Here is a 16,585-nt window from a genome sequence, read left to right as displayed (position 1 = left end):
TATCTTTGGGAGGGTTAAAGTCATGAATAAGTACGCATTTTCATCTTATCTTGAATTCTTCCGAGGTACGCCCGAGGGGAAAAAACTCAAAAGAGGATGTGCACCTTCTTTGCATGGGAATATGAATCCATAATGCTGATGTAACAGTTCATATTGTCCACTTCATTGTTTTCATTGTACAGTTACAATATTTTTCTGTGCTAAAAATACTGTACTCTGGATGAATTACAACATAAAACTAAAAAATGCTTCACAGTCATCTACCGCTTCACTTTTGTAGCTAGAAGAATAAAAGAAAAATCTTGATGCATTAAAATGAAAGATTTAAAACAGAACTCCAGAGGTTTTTGTGATGTCTTCTTATGTCAAAATATAAAATATCTGGAAAAGTCAACACTATTCTAAAATTAAACATTTAACTGCATCATATAAACCAGTTAAATTATGTTTCTTTAAAATCAACAAAGGAACGCTGTAACAACAGGTGATATTGGGAAACTCGTTACATGTTTATTTAAATGTTCATTAAATCACTTTTCTTTTGGCGTCAAAGGTCAGACTACAGAGAATTATAAAATATAAATACACAGAAATCAGAATCAGAGGCAAAGCATTCTAGAATGAGGGAATATTACAAAGGCACAATTTGAGATTTCAAATATAATTCTATTATTAGAAATAATACAAAACAACGTGTTTTGTTACTGAGAAACAATTTACTCGCGAGTCAACTTTCTACAAGCCAGGAAATAAATTCTACACTTCAGAGGTCTGAAAGTGATGAATATTTCCAATCTCTCTTAAAGTTGACCACATAATTGGAACGTCACCTGGCGTGACTATTATTAGGCAAGGGAAGGCGGAGCTTGTTTTTTGTTCCCTTTTCTAAAATAGTAAATCATGTTTTACCTTTTTTTTTGTATTTCATTGACCTAACCATTTAAAATGTTGACCTCTGACCTATTAAGAAATACATATCAAGTTGAAAATACCACACCAGCAGACCATTAATATAGTGATATGGACCAGTTTTAAAGCACCCAACACTTTTGCAAATCAAAAACATGACAAACTGGAGCGACATGAACGGGACAGAAGTTATTCACTCTGGTTTTGACGATAGCTAACAGCTTTCTTTTTCAAACAACCAACTTAGTTCCATGTATGTTTTTATTCAAAGCAGAGGTGTTTGTAAGATTTATAGTTTTAAAATTTGTAGAACACTTTTTGGACCAAACACCCAAAGAACTAAATATGATGAGCATCTTGAAGCAAAGAGAGAAGAACATTCAGACACCAGTGACACTGTGGTGTCTAATCACATAAGGTTTAGGCTATTGTAACATGTGCAGCATGATAAATGGAAAAAAAAATAATAATACAAAGGAGGACAAATTGAGTATTTTATTCAAAATCAGTTTACATTTTACTTTGAACTTAAACAAAGTAATCTGAATTCAAAGGTAAACTAGTTAAAACTGTAATGTTTAGTCATCAATGCTTAGAATGGATTTTGAACCCTTGTATTATGTTTGACAATTCTTTATGAGCGTGATGTGTATGTGTTACTCTGCTGAGTTAAATTTCCAAATACGTGTTGGGCTGAGAAGCTGCTCTTTACAGGAGAATACAGCTGCATGACGAGCCCTTCTGACCGCTAAGGTGGCCAAACTGCGAGGTGGCTAGTGACTGGATTAAATTCCAGAAGTGCTTGAAAGAGATCCCCTCGCCATCACCTACACCCATCTTCCGCAGGATATCACCAAATCCCTGGTCGGTGCCGACGCCCTGTCAGAACACGACAAAACAACTCACGTTAAAGTGAAAATGTTAACACCTAAACCAGACTTACAAGAAAATATCATTCCAGTTAATTACAAACCGTTAGGTTACTGATCACAGTTCGGAATATCACCTAAGACAAATCTGATCAGACAAAAACAAACGCAAACAGGGAGCACTGAAATGACAGAATTTTACCCAGAATAAAACTAGTACAACTGAAGACACTCTGACAAGACTTGCTCAAGATACTGAGCACCAAAATGGTCCCAACGCATCCACCGGTGTATTTGTGCACTCAAGAGTGCATGCATTGTAAGAATGTGGCTATGTGAATGTGCCTTATAGTGTGAAGAGCTCTGAGTGGTAGATACGCCAGTTCATTTACCATGGGTTAATGTTTTTAATGTATTTAACTTTGTAAAGCTGGTGCTTTGAGGACATCCGACAGATGGTTGTGGATCGGCTGGGCCTCATGCCTGAAGACCACCATTGATGCTTCCTGAGGATCTGCCTTTTGTCTATGCCAGACGGCACTTGAACCCGGTACCGTTAATGGAGGTCCCATTTGAGCCATCTGACCATTTCACAGGAGTGCACTGGGATATTGTTTTGAGTTCTTGTGGATTATAAAACACGATAGTGCCACAGTAAAATGACTTGCTAAGTGACGAGGGCCCTTTAGAGTCACCCAGTGAGTGGGGGATGTTGATTTTGAAGTGATGCGGTCGGACCAGGAAGGAGCCACACAGGTATATCACCTCAAAGCATGGAGAGTGGCTGAAACCACTTCTCTGGTGATTCCCGCCTCCCTCCAGTGTGACGACCAACTCACACAGATCCAGACAATGAATGTTGCTGCACTGCAGCAGTAGTTTTCAGATGTGTTCTCCCTTGTCCGGTCACACCACGCTCATGGAGCACCACTTTGACGTGCCCTGATGTGATGGTGCATCACGGCTCTACAGGCTACCAGAACACAAAAGGCAAATAGTTCAGGCAGAACTGGCTGTGATGCTGAAGATGAGGGTGAAAGTCCCACAGTGCCTGGTGTAGCCCCATGATTCTTGCAGTGATGAAAGATGGGTCTATACGGCTCTGTTTGGACTACCGCAAGGTGAATGAGGTGTCACAGTTTGATGTTTCGAATGCTCCGGAGTGCTGACCCAGCAGGAAGGAGCTGAAACCCTACACTACTGTTGCTCGTACATAAAAACACTGTAAATAAACCCTAATCACAATGGAACGCTGCGTGAATCGGGTTGCATCTTCACATGTTTTTAGACAGACTCACTCTGTATGTTTAATTAAATGGATTCATCTTTTACTATATGCAATATTTGCCCACTTTATTAGGTACACATTGGTCACACAGGGTTGGATCCACCTTGTCCTCTCAGAGCTGCCGTAGTACTTTGTCTTGAGATGCGGTGACTGTGGAGTCCATTCAGTAGATGGATATAAAGGGGTTTACATGGTCAGCGATAATCTTCAAATAGGCGGTGGTATATAAACTATGGTCAACTGATGCTAAGGGACCACAAAGGGCCCTAAACCATTACATGCATTGAAAGCAGGATGGAGCAGCAGAACTCAAGACTCAAAAGGTCAGACAACATCTTCAAATGTTGTCCAATTTGTTGGGGTGGCTGCAGCTCAGGAGGCAGAGCAGATCATCTGCTGATCGGAAGCTTGGTGGTTTGATCTGCATGCCAAAGTATTCTTGGGCAAGATGTGCGTGACTGTTAAATAGAAAAGGACTTGGGCCTAGAAAAAGTGCTTGTGTGAATGAGGTAAGTTGTGCTTTGAGTAGGAAAGTGCTATATAAGAATCAGTCTATTTACCAATTTCGATGAGGCTGTGCAAATTGTGGCCTCATTTCCTGTTCTTAGATGACAGGACTGGCATCTGGTGTGGTTTCGCATTTATAGATGCTCCACTGCATTCTTTTTTTAATCAAAGTTCCTGTTACCTTCTTATCAGATCGAAGCAATCTGGCCTGTAATTTAAGTCCTTTCTTCCTCATTCTAATACTTGGTTTGAACTTCAGCAGACACTCTTGACAACAGCCTAAATGCATTGTTACCACCACGTGTGATGGCTGGTTAGATTGCCTTAATGAGCAGATGAAAAGGTGTACCTAACAAAGTGGCTGGGGAGAATATATAGTGCTTTTCAAGTCTTACTGACACTCAGAGCTCTTTAGTTTAGTATTAATGATTAAATACTAGAAGTGTGCATGTTGGCATTTTGTCTGATAGCACAGCTGAACCGTAAGTTTGTACAAAATAACAAAACTGCCAAAAACTCTCACAGACTTATACAGAATTGTTACCATGAATAGAAATGATTTATATTATTGAGGAGATTAATGAAAAAACATTGAAAAACATGTTTCAGTCACAGTAAATTACAGCAATCTTCAAATGAATCTGTAGAGAGTTGATGATGCAGGAGAGACTGGTGTGCAGTTTTAATCTTAATGCCTGTCCGTTAACCTGACCATGTCAGAATTTACTTGTAAATCTAATCTAAGGTCTAACCAAGTAAGACTGCCTTAGAAACTTTTACAGATCAGCAGTTATGTTTGTATTCAGAGGTTAGGCTGAGACGCTGTTAGATTAATGGAAAGGAGTGCATGTCTTCAGAGGATTAACATTTTTTAGTGTGTGTTTGCCTGTGTGTGGATTAGGCTTGTATAACTCTGTTGTAAGCATGTTCCCCTTAGTCTTTGTGCAAGCTGAATATGGTTAGGTGTGCTGCCACACCCATTTGCTACAGATAACTGCGATCCCGGTCAGAGAGAAGCACAAGGAGGCTTACGGTGGACTTACCTTCATCAGATTGGGCATCTGGGAGGACAAAAGATTTTTGAATTCATCACTTTTCAGCGTCGGAGACTTGTCTGCTGAAGCGGAGTGGAACTGGCTGACCAGTGTATCAATGGCACTCTCCAGGTCAGAATACTGGGAAAAATTAAAGGCGAAAAGAAAAAAACAACAAAAGAGAAAGCCAGGTAATTTTAAAAGAAACCTGTTTTTCTTAAAAAGTTTATTATGTCATTTACCCTAAAACAGAACAAACAAAAAACACTTTCAGATCTTGCTTTATGCACCACATTTAAGTCCAATTTTACCTGTACATTAATTTAGCACTCTGTACCCTTCAACCGTTTTATCTCCCTCAGTCATGGCCAATTTAGAGTCACCAGTGAACCTAACTGGGAAGGACGCTGGAGGACCCAGAGGAAAGTTCCCACTCAGGGTTCAGACCAGGTGCCTTCTCGCTGTGAGGAAACCGCATTACCCACCGGCGCTGTCCAACATGCATTTTAGATCTTGTTGCGGCTGCATTTTGAGCAAACACCAACCTAGAAACGCGACACATCATTGCCCTATGAAGTCATTACAATGAGCCTGTTGAGAAACTCATCCAATTATTATTCGTTGGCCATCAGAACCAGTGCTCCTGCTGTTTCTCAATGCATGTGTGGCAGCAGCTTTGTCAGAACCACACCCTTTCTGACTAACGTACCACAAGCTGCAGCAAGCCTTCTTCACCGTTGTGAAAAAGTATTTCAAAGAAAGTAGCAATGGTCAGGAGATCTATTTATTTCACTGAATTTGTTGTTTTTATATTTCTTTGAAGTCTATTAGTGATTTATCTTAAATAGTTAACGTGGGTGCTCATTAACATATCGAATCCAGCTTGTTGTAAAGCTTGATGTAAACTCCACACAGTGGAGATTCAAAAATGAGGTGCGACAAAGTCTGGGTCAGTTTGTGGCTCTGTAATGCCCGTGTGTTCCTTGATCATGGGTTACAGAGCACTGGCTTTCCTTCAGGAAATTCCTTGCCTTGACTGTTTTGTCTCATTTACTAAACGGTTCAAGATGTAACCATGGAATAATGCGAGATACTCGCTGTTCCTGTGAGCAACAGGGATATGAGAAGGAGCATAGAGAAACAGGAAAATGAGGAAACGCTGCAGAGTCGTGGAGCACACGGACACACAGAGGTGGATCGCTGTCTGAGCTCGTGCAGATAAAACTGCTGTTTCAATAAGTCGAGAGCTACAAACGTGTGTGCAGACTGGTGCCAAATGAAAGGAGTGAGTAAGCCCTTCAGCCATCATGTGGAACAGAATTCTTCCTGGCAGCATTCACCATTTGGTGTCTGAGAGTGGCGAAGAGTCAAAACTCTTCAGCAAATATGAAACTGGTTTGATTTCTGTCACGTGCTGTGGCTGTACAGGCATTAAGCCCTTCCACTATACCCGAGGCTCACTGACATCCTGCAAGAGACAACACCCATCACGATAAATAACATTTCATCAGAGGATAAAGGTGATTACTCAACTTTGCACTCATTCACAGACACTCGTGTAAGTGGACCCGAACCGCGCTACAAAATGCGACCCACAGTATAACAGACACACGCCTTTACGGGTCGAGGTACTTTACCCGCAAGTTAACTGTTTGTTACAAATTAGCACAAAACTGTGATGAATTACACGCGTGTACTGTTACCACTTTGAATTCGTCGTGGAGGAGCGGCAGGACCCTGCGCTTAGCACTTCTTTTCGGGGAGGGGCCGCATACCTCTGGAAGTTTCTCCCCGAAAAAAAAGTTCGAGAATAATCCATGGCTGATGTTTCAGTCACTTCTGAATGATAAGTATTTACACCTGCGTATCCAAACACAGTCCCCCCGCTGATAATCTGACGCCTTGTGTGACACGTCGCTTCTCCGTGAAGCGCACAGAGGCCATTTTTAAAAAAAAAAATTCCACATATTGATTTCGCACCAAACCACCTTTTCCCGGTTAAAGAGCCGACGGTGTAAACGTCTGCTGCCAAGAGGCCCAATTTTACATGTCGGCACTAAAAGAAGTTGTCTTTACCTACCTGAGGCATGTTGACTGCGGGAACTCGTCTTCCTGTGTTTCTCGCTGCTGGAGAGGTTCAGTGAAGCCCTGCATCTGTCACCAGCTGGCAGCATTCCGAGATCCTCCCTCCGCCACAAAGAAGAGCCAGGAAGGAGCTGTGCTCTTAGATAACGCCGACGCAATGCCATGAATTTACCACAGTTATACAAGACAGTCACACATGTACATCTCAGGCTGTGTTTTTCGTGAGTGTGTCATTACACAGCACAAAGGATGTGCCACACTTCGGACAGCAGTCAACAGCTTGTTCCACATCTGGAAACTTTTAGCAAAGCTGGAAACTGCTGTTCTCTGCAACAACTGCTTTACTCGGACTGTACACGGTACAGCTTATAGGAAAAGTCCCTAAAAGGATGTTCTCTGATTAAAAAGAAACAAAACTAAAAGAGTAAGGACAGAGACAGCAGGTATGAGCACATTCCTGTTATCCGGTTTGTGTGGTGGCGCAGAGGGGGTGGGGGATATTGGAATTTAAAAAACATTTTTTAAAGAACTGCATCCAAGCTGGGAAAGATAAGAGCAGGCTGCATTTGCCCCTCACCAATAAAGACCCGCTCCCCCTCCTTCTCATGTATGCGCCGGTGTTCGTACGGTTAAGGGTTAATGCCACACCCAATCCCAGAAGCTGCAACGCAGTTTCAGCAGGATGCCGTCAATCATTCTCAGGATTGTAGCTCCTCCCACAGCTTCTACAGTAACAGCCACACGGCCTCCGCTCTTCAGAGCACTTTAAACTTTAATTCTTTGAAATACAAACATTCAGTGAAATTTACCAGCAAAAACGGGCACCAAGCTTTAGCTCTCGGGGCCTTGACAACTGTGCTAAGCTTCAGATGGGTTTTTATTAGTTACCCGGGCAAAAGACTTGTTTCTGAGTTAGTCTTTGATTAAGTATATTAGCATATTACTGGAGAACCGGCTACATCTCTGAAAGCCAGAGACAACCATCCATGTGTTCATTAACTTTCCCCCCACATCGTGACTGTGTGCAGGTGTAAAACCTTGGGCCATATTCAGTTTGGTGTCCTTACCACAGTGTGTAGGAATACATTTCCCAGCATGCCCCTCCACTATCAAAACCTTTCAGTAATGGTCCCTGTTTTAGGCAATGGAGTGAAAAAAATGAGTAAATATTTGTAGATCTAAAATTCAATTCACAGGTAAAATGCACACTGTTTAAATAGGTTTACACGATCTCTATGATGTAAACATGAGCAGCTCTTGTTTTTTGTACGTTACCTCAATGTTGGGAATATTAGCATCCAGAATAATGTAGAGAAAGGATACTTTGAGTGGTCTCCTCCTACTTTCAGGACCCCGGGGGATATGTTACCTGATGTTGGCAGCTGGCAGGCTCCCTTGCACTGAAACATGTATATCTCTCACCCTGTGCAGTACTGGAGTACTTTGTGAAGCTTTTTCCAAAGTTCATGTTATTAGTTATATTATTATTATTCCACAGCCGTCCACGCTGTGCTGAGTCACCTAGAGCAGCAGCAGAGCTACGTCCGAATGCTCTTCGTGGACTTCAGCTCCGCCTTTAATACAATCACCCCGGACATCCTCATCACCAAACTGGTCACTCTTGGCCTCCCTTCTCTCACATGTGCCTGGATAAAGGATTTCCTCACATACCGGCCCCAGACTGTAAGCCTCGGCCCTCATCTCTCCTCCACTCGCACACTGAGCACCGGCTCCCCACAGGGCTGTGTGCTGAGCCCCCTCCTGTATTCTCTCTACACCCACGACTGCAGCTCAACCCACAACAACACTCACCATCAAGTTTGCTGATGACACCACAGTAGTTGGACTCATCTCAAAGGGAGATGAGGCAGAGTACAGAGAGGAAGTCCTGAAGCTGGCAGCCTGGTGTTCAGAAAACAACCTGGCACTGAACACTAAGAAAACCAAAGAGCTCATTGTCGACTTCAGGAGGCACTGACTTGGCCCCCCTTTACATCAACAGGGAGTGTGTGGAGAGGGTCCACAGCTTCCGGTTCCTTGGTGTCCTCATCTCTGCTGACATCTCCTGGACAGACAACATCTCAGTGGTTGTCAAGAAGGCCCAACAGCGGCTGCACTTCCTGAGAGTCCTCAGGAAGTACAAGCTGAACTCCAACCTGCTGCTGACCTTCTACTGCTCGTCCATTGAGAGCCTGCTGACATACTGCATCACGGTATGGTACAGCAGCTGCACTAAGGCGGATAGAGCGAGGCTTCAGAGTGTGGTCAAGACAGCACAAAAGATCATCGGCTGCCCTCTCCCCTCCCTGATGGACATTTATTCCTCCTGCTGCCTCAGCAGAGCAGCAAACATCATCAAGGACAGCTCAGAAAACCCACAGACTCAAAAACAGTTTCTTCCCTAAAGCCATAACCACCCTGAACTCACACATGCACCGATAACACAGAAGGAAAAACTCCCTTGTAAGAGGAAGAAACCTCGGGCAGAACCAGGCTGTGGTGTGACTCATCGGGCACAAAGGGAGAGAGAAGAGATAGAGGGACATGAGACCAAACGTACAGTGGAAGAGAGCCAGCATTTAATACAGGTGTAATGTCAGGCGGGGCAGCCCTGAAGGAAGGAGATTCCCTTCTCTACCATACACTGGATGCTTGTATTCTTAAAAGAGCTCCGCTGTATGTTTAAGTCTTTTAAAGAAACGCCAGCAGCATGAACTATGAACTTTTAGCTCTAAATGTACAGTCACACCGATTAAAGTAGTTACCATCTCTGAAAAGTTTTAATGGTGAGTGGGAGCTGGGAAATGTACTGCTTGCACTTCCTGACCTTGTTTCCTGTCATTTGTGCAAAATATTTGCAAACCTTTGGACCTCAGCTAAGCAAAGCAAAAGAGTAGAGCTTAGAAGAGGAAGTAGAGACGAGAGCAGGGTGAGCATAATGCCAGGAACTTGGATTTAAGCTGTGTTTTCAATGCTTTGGCTGATAGCACAGATGGGTGAGCATTTTTAACCTGCTGCCAGATTGAAATGTGCAGTCACATTAAAATTATACAGATATATATTAGGGCTGCTCAATTAATCGAATTTTAATCACGATTACGATCTGGGCTTTCAACGATCATTAAAAATGACTGAGCCGATTATTAGCCCCTCCCTCATTTATCCGCGACACCTTAAAGGCCGGTCCGTGAAAATATTGTCGGGCATAAACCGTCCGTGGCGCAAAAAAGGTTGGAGACCGCTGATTAAGAGGACCTGGGGGAAGCTCGGAAAGCTAAGCAGAAGTTATTTGGAGAGGAGAGTGACTGCTGTTGGTTGAAAAGAGAGTTAAAAAAAAAAACTTCAGTGGTGTTGCACACTATGTTATATTATTTTTTTAAAGTCATTGTTAACCCTTTAAAGCCGGTCAGAGCAGCACGCTCCGTGTTGCGTAACTATTGTTAAATCCCTGTAGAACCTGAACCGTGTAAGCTAGCGCAATAATTTGTTTTGCATATGAAACCGGAGGAGTTGTACTTACATCTGATGCCATCAGCTTGTCCTCGGTCACGGTTTCCTTCCACATATAGCTTTGCAAAAATTGCATAAAAAGCGCTTGCAGGAACAGAAACATAATATTCCAGAAACACGCTTTGCCGTTCCTATCAGCTGTTCGTAACACTTCCCACAGTGAAATGATGCACCTGCTGTTTTCTTTGCAAATTTGCATCATAGGATTGTTTTTTGTTTTTCCTGCAGTATATAAAAATTGCTGTATCTCCAAAATAAAACTATGAAGACACTCAAAATAAATTTCCTGTTGTTGTAAACTATTTTTTGCAACTTTATTGTATTTAAAGTTTTGAGGGATAAACCTCTTAAATTTCTCCAAGTAGAAATATATGTAAACAAAACAAAAGCAATTTTCAATTTTTTTTGTAGTTTATTGCACTTTTTTGCAATTTATGTAATTACTATGGACTTAATGCATACATATTATTAAAATATGGGCTATAACAGTTGTATTGATGTATAGCAACTTGAAATGCTCCCACAAATGGCACTACAGCATGTAAAAAAAATAATATAAGCTCTGGTGGACTTGGTTCTATAGTAGGTCTTAAAGGGTTAAATAAATATCGTCAAATAATCGTGATCTCAATTTCAGTGAAAATAATCGTGATTATCATTTTTGCCATAATCGAGCAGCCCTAATATATATAATCCTTGTCAGTTTGTAAACTCGGTGCTCAGTTGAAGGTGGAAACCCTCCAGGTGCTCTTTAAGTTTCATCCTGACATCGTCCCGTATTTCCACTAACGCACCATTTGAATTCTGCTCGCTGTGTTGATCCGGTGACGACTCAACTCTGGACATGCCTCCGCTGCTCTCTGTTAAGTATTCCACACCTTTTAGATCCAGTTCTGACAAAAGAGTGTTTTTTTCTTCGCCGGCCACGTTCTCCATCGTGACAAAACGTTGCGGCTCGTCGTCAGTCGGGACAGTCAACAAGATCACCCGCCCGTCTGCGCTGTCCTGTAACCATAGCAGCTGGTGCTGCAGGTCGCGGTGGTGATCCTGACTGGTCACGTCAGACTCTCCGTGGCGTTTGTCAGAGAGCAGCAGCTTCTGCTGAGAGCCTAGATAATGCAAACTCTGCTCGTCAGTTTTAAGAAAGCACACTCCAGCTGAGACTATATGCTGAACACCTGGATTTTGCAACAAAACTTGGGAACTTGTTACACTGGTATCACTGGTTTCTACGTCTTTCCAGGTTGTTTCTTGCTGCCTATCTATCTGAACGTGATCCACATTTTCAGCTGTGTCACAGGAGCTTGTTGCAACATTTCTCTGGGTGTTCGGTGAGTCCTCGTGCTCCAAATGCCCACCACTCTGCCCCTGCCCTTTTCCACAGTACAAACAGTTTCCCTTGTCCGTCTCAGACCAGCTACTGGACTCTGGTAGAAAATTACATCCTGTCTCCATTTGATCAGCACATTTGTCCTCAATCAACTTCATATCTTTGGATTTAGCCTCATTCTCCTCTAGGTCAGGATCTCCTTTGTGCTGTCTTTCTTCTCCCCCCTCTATGCAGCTTCCCCTGTTTTTGCAACCATTCTGTGACAGAAGCAGAATGTGCTTTAGTCGCTTATCACGGAGCCCCAGCACGGTGCTCCGCAGACGGCTTTCCCTCCGCCTGGCTGCATGCAGTTGTCGTAGGGCTTTTTCCAAGCAGTCTACAACTTGGTCATAACGTCTCCTCCACAACAGGGGACAGAGCTGAGCGTAGCTGTGCTCCTTTGACAAGTAGAAGCCTGGAGGGGGGGGCAGACGTCTCATGTAACGTGACGGGGAAACGGGTCGAGACTCTGGAGGTGGAGGACCGAGTTCTTGCTGCGACAGCTGCTCCAACCCTGATGTTTCTTGAGAAAATCCAGGCATGTCTTGAGTAGTCTCCTCAGTGGAGCTCACTGACTTTTCAACTGTGGGTTCTTCTGCAGTGTGACGCTGGTTGATCTCCTGATGTGTGCCATCCTGTGCTCCTGAGTGGGAACTCTTCCTGCAGAAGAAACTGTGACAAATTAGTTTTTCCTGGACAATCAAATAGCCACTAACACTACAGCCGTCTAGCAGATTATGTATGACTGTATTCTTTTTTATTTCTATTCAAACTGCAAATGCAGTAAAAGCATAAACTGAACACTGTGGACCTCAACATAACCGATACAGTGTGGAACCATCTTGACAGAGAATGAAACAAAAGTTATCTTTAAACACTAATGTTAATGTGTGTTTGCACATCTTTAAATGTTTGCAGCCTTTCCTGTTTTTCTAGAAACACATGAAGAAATGAGTGACGGCTCAAAACCTTCACAGCACTGCAGGCTGTGAAGGTTTAACATCTCACATCTGTCACCACTGAGTGCTTCAGATTCATTCACTATTTCACATCTATCTTTTCTTAAACATTTATTTTTTCCTATTTTCTATTCACTATATCATTTCTATTTTTATGATAAATTTTTCTCTGTTCATTTTAATCATCGTGGCAAACCTTTATGCAGCATCACAGTTGTCACAGGATGCTAACATGGTTGATTTCTTCCCTGTTTTTACCCTGACTGCTATGCTGACAGATGTCATGCTAACTGTAGGCCACACCCAGCTGGGCAGCTGGGTGTGGCCTCCTTCCACTGGGGTTCAAAACTTTAGGCACTCATTCATCAACACCTGCTCATTATGGTTTTTCAGTATGGATATATTTACCCTATTCAGGGATCACTTATAGTCATCTCAGATGATTACTTCAACCTTAATTAAAGTAAATCCCTCATCTCATCACCTCAAAGAGCTGGTCCTAGATCAGCCAGCTGGTCTCAGATCTTTTGCATGTAGAGCTGACCCCAGCACGTACTCGGTGCTCGAACCAAGAATCAGAGAGCTGCTGGAATTCTCATGTTTTCCTGATACTTGGTAACTAAAGTAACAATTTCTTAGTTTATTGTAACTTATCACGTACTAATTCTTATGCTAAATTACACCAAAAATCATTGCACTTTGACTTGCAGGCATACCTGATGCTCCCGTAACAGAATCAGAAGAATACAAGCGAACGTTAGAGTTGGCCTGTTCTTTCACAGAGCATCCTCACAGAGTGGGAACTGAAGCAAAGACTATGTTTAAATAACTATAAAATAATGAATCACTTCAGGAGCTCAGAATCTGCTCACAGATGATGACAAACTATCAGCCTGTGTGAGGTTTGATTACCTGGCAGGGATGTTGTCTTCTTTCTGCTGCCTTCCTGCTCTTTTGTGTTTGGCTGCTGGAGGGAAATCAAATAAAGTAGGAACTGCATCTTCCTTTAGTCGTCTGATTCCACTGTGTGAAAGGGTCAAAAACAATACTTAGGCTGCTATCGCAACACTGCCATAACTGAAAACTACACCAGCAGTTAATAACAGAAAATTCTGGTTTTAGCTGAAGTGGTATCTGTAACCTGTGAAAGTCCAGCTGGTCGATACACACCTGCTTCCACTCAGCTCAAAACTCTCGGGTGGGAAGTGCTTTGAACAAAAATAGACAAAGTCCGTCTGAGGATCCCAGGAGTCTGCGCGGTGACAGTTACTGATCCAAAGGTTTCTCCGAGCCGCTCCTTTGGGTAACCTAGTCAGCCACAACATCAGTCTGTGTTACATTAAGCTTCCATTTCAGGTCAAGTTCAATAAAGATATATTATAATATTTCAAAGAACATAACGTCACAACATCATCAGTACATCTCCATTTGAATGTGAATAACACAAATTCACTGCGACCACGTGCCATGAACTTCCTGTTGAAAGCGTTGCTTTGACGATGGCGACCAGGTGTGTGACCACTCGCAGAGAGATACTGGTGCATCAAAACTCAACAGCAACGTGATGGAGCCTGTCTGCTGAAGGTCTGAATGGGGTCAAAGTGGCAGTCACAGCAGGTACAACAAGTACTGAAATACTGTGTAATTTTAAAAGTGTGTATATAATGTTTATTCTGTGTATTTATTATCTCACTCTTACTGCCTGTTGATGCCCTGTCCTTCTCTTCAAAGTCATGCTGCTCTGTTGGACGGTAACTGCCCCTTGGGGACTGTCCATGCTATTCGCACCTCTCTTTCTTCTTCATGCGTTACTTTTTCCTGAGTCATTTCTCATTATTACACATGACCTAATTTATGGACATCTATGGTTTGATTTCTTTGCATGTGTGGATTGGATGGGTTGTTACCAACATCTGGTGTGAATTTCACGTCAATAGCACCTTTACAAATAAATTTGGTTATGTTTTCCACACTTATTGTACCTGCTGTACATGCAATCTGTTTGTGATAACATGGGAATTAACTTTGTTGCTGCCTGTTGTGTTTGTTTTGTCTGTATACACACAGGTTCACATTAACTACTTAGATTTATATTTCAGTCAGCACCTCATAGATTAGACACATTCAGACAGGTTCCCTCCCACCAGGCAACCCGCGTACTCGCCTCGCGATTCAGCGTTTGAGGGTGTTGTACATGTGGCTCAACTACTTGCAGCCTCTTTCCAAATGTGAAAAATTAAATCAACCGTTGATTTTTCTAGTTATAAGGAGGTTGGGTATTATTATGATTAACTTCTCTAACTTTCCACATATTGCTCAAATAAATTATTCTAATCGTGTTATAAAACCCACAAAGTACTACAGCTAAACTCATGTCTTCTGGTTCCAGTTTTACAGAGCTTAATATTAACTGTATTTTGACCTGAACGTCAGCCTTGTGTATTACTGAGTGAATATGAGAACAGGAGAAATATAGATGTGCAGATGATTTGTGAGCTTTTGAGTTCCTCTGTTTCATTCATGTGTCTAAATGTGTGAGAGAATGTGAATAAAAACAATAGCTGGTTACTACACTCTGACCCAAACATAATGTGTAAAGTGCTCACTTGTGAAAGGTGACGCCAGCATTTCGAGTCTCATGGTTGTCCCTGGATTTGCAACCCCCTGCTGAACAATGTCTTGGCATCTGAAAGTAAAACAAAGAGTAGAAAAAGTAGAAAAATGGAGAGTTTATCATGGAAGGGGGTGTGGTTTAGCAGAAAACACATTTTACTGCTTCGAGATGGAGATTTTATTTTGCTTTTTTAGTCTTATTGACCGTCAGTGTCAATTCCTTTCTCTGCCTACCAGCTTTAAAATGGTAGAAAACATTTACTCTGTATCGTATCAACTGACAGCAAGTGAAAAAAAAGAAAAAAGAAATTAAAGACGGATGTTTGAATTTTTGTGTTTTTATTTTTTCCTCCCCAGCTCCTTAGTGTCCAACAACATTAAGCATTCGTCTGACTAAAGTCCTGTTTTCCATTGAAAAGCTGCTTCAGGCTAACAAATAGATTAATACTCATTCTCCTGAATCGAAAGCTTGCAGTTTTTCATTTAAACGTTTCTCTAAATTTGAGTCAAATTTTTAAAGGGGGGGGGCATCATCATATGGACACGCTACACCTAACACAGGCGGGGGGGTCATGCCTGTGTTGGCGTGTTGCCAACATTAGCATTAAGAATACGATCGATATCGAAAAGGATAGAAATGTTTTTGTTTCCATCCACCCCACAGTTGTTCCAAACTTCGTGCACCGCCCCCTCCTCATTCGTCCAATCACGGAGTTGCTGATCGCGGTGTGTAGTATCGATACGTTTGCCGCTTATCTGTGACCATCTCGGATGTCTGAATCATACCTGATTAACCCAAGTCCCCATGTAGCTTCAAACAATCGAGTAAACGGGACTAGCTGGTCCTCGATCACCTGACGGTGCAGGTTCAGGTACACATGACCGAGCCGCCTGGAGGCGCGTCACACAGTACGTTACACTGGACATTTAACTTAACAGGGTTTTCTGCTGTTTCTGTAACGAGCAGGCGAAGGGCCTAAAACGCGAAGCCGCCATTACGGAAGGTCTTACTTTCGGTTGTAACGCATTTCAGTTCATGGAAGTGTATATTATTTAAATAATAACATTAATAATAACAAAAATATCAACCCCGGCTGTTGACCTCAGAATGATGGCTGAATTTTTTTCTTCTTTCTTCATCTTCCGCTTCCTTCTTCTTCCTCCTGCCCTGCTCTGCCACTTTTACCGCCGTATACCTGATAGTGGTCGCATTACTGCCACCTACTGGACTGGAGTGTAAGCAGGAACGCGTCCTTTCTGTGGTTCTGCCCCCCCAGAGTAAAATTTGAACTGCTGTCCTCATATAAAGCCACCTCTCTCTCTCATACTTATCAGAGATGAGGGAGACATAAACTCTGATACATAAATTCTTCATATAGTCACTCTGAATTATAATTTCCTCAATTTTTACACTGGGTGCTTTCCTATTACTCTTAGTGTTC

At 42.4% G+C, this 16,585-nt stretch overlaps 2 protein-coding genes across 4 annotated transcripts; both read right to left on the bottom strand.

Annotated features, from left to right (window-relative positions):
• Positions 1–1,389: 1,389 nt before the first annotated feature.
• s100v2 (S100 calcium binding protein V2) lies at positions 1,390–6,822 on the bottom strand. The gene is made up of 3 exons (XM_082522341.1): positions 6,688–6,822; positions 4,617–4,748; positions 1,390–1,788 (listed from the first exon to the last, which is right to left on the bottom strand). The coding sequence occupies exons 1-3, from the start codon at positions 6,694–6,696 to the stop codon at positions 1,618–1,620; spliced, it is 312 nt and encodes a 103-aa protein (XP_082378467.1). The 5' UTR covers positions 6,697–6,822; the 3' UTR covers positions 1,390–1,617.
• A 2,432-nt stretch (positions 6,823–9,254) lies between these two features.
• On the bottom strand, positions 9,255–16,328 carry thap7 (THAP domain containing 7). Of its 3 annotated transcripts, none has more exons than XM_082522340.1 (5): positions 16,246–16,328; positions 15,137–15,216; positions 13,701–13,838; positions 13,443–13,553; positions 9,255–12,231 (listed from the first exon to the last, which is right to left on the bottom strand). In XM_082522340.1, the coding sequence occupies exons 2-5, from the start codon at positions 15,214–15,216 to the stop codon at positions 10,902–10,904; spliced, it is 1,659 nt and encodes a 552-aa protein (XP_082378466.1). In that variant the 5' UTR covers positions 16,246–16,328; the 3' UTR covers positions 9,255–10,901. The 3 variants fall into 3 exon arrangements, with proteins under 3 accessions (XP_082378466.1, XP_082378464.1, XP_082378465.1); XM_082522338.1 differs by having other exon boundaries at positions 16,233–16,315; XM_082522339.1 differs by having other exon boundaries at positions 15,930–16,284.
• Positions 16,329–16,585: the final 257 nt, after the last annotated feature.

This window comes from Aulonocara stuartgranti (assembly GCF_965226115.1).
Source record: "Aulonocara stuartgranti genome assembly, chromosome: 22".
NCBI classification, from domain to species: Eukaryota; Metazoa; Chordata; class Actinopteri; order Cichliformes; family Cichlidae; genus Aulonocara; species Aulonocara stuartgranti.
This window is presented reverse-complemented; position numbering and strand designations above follow the sequence as displayed.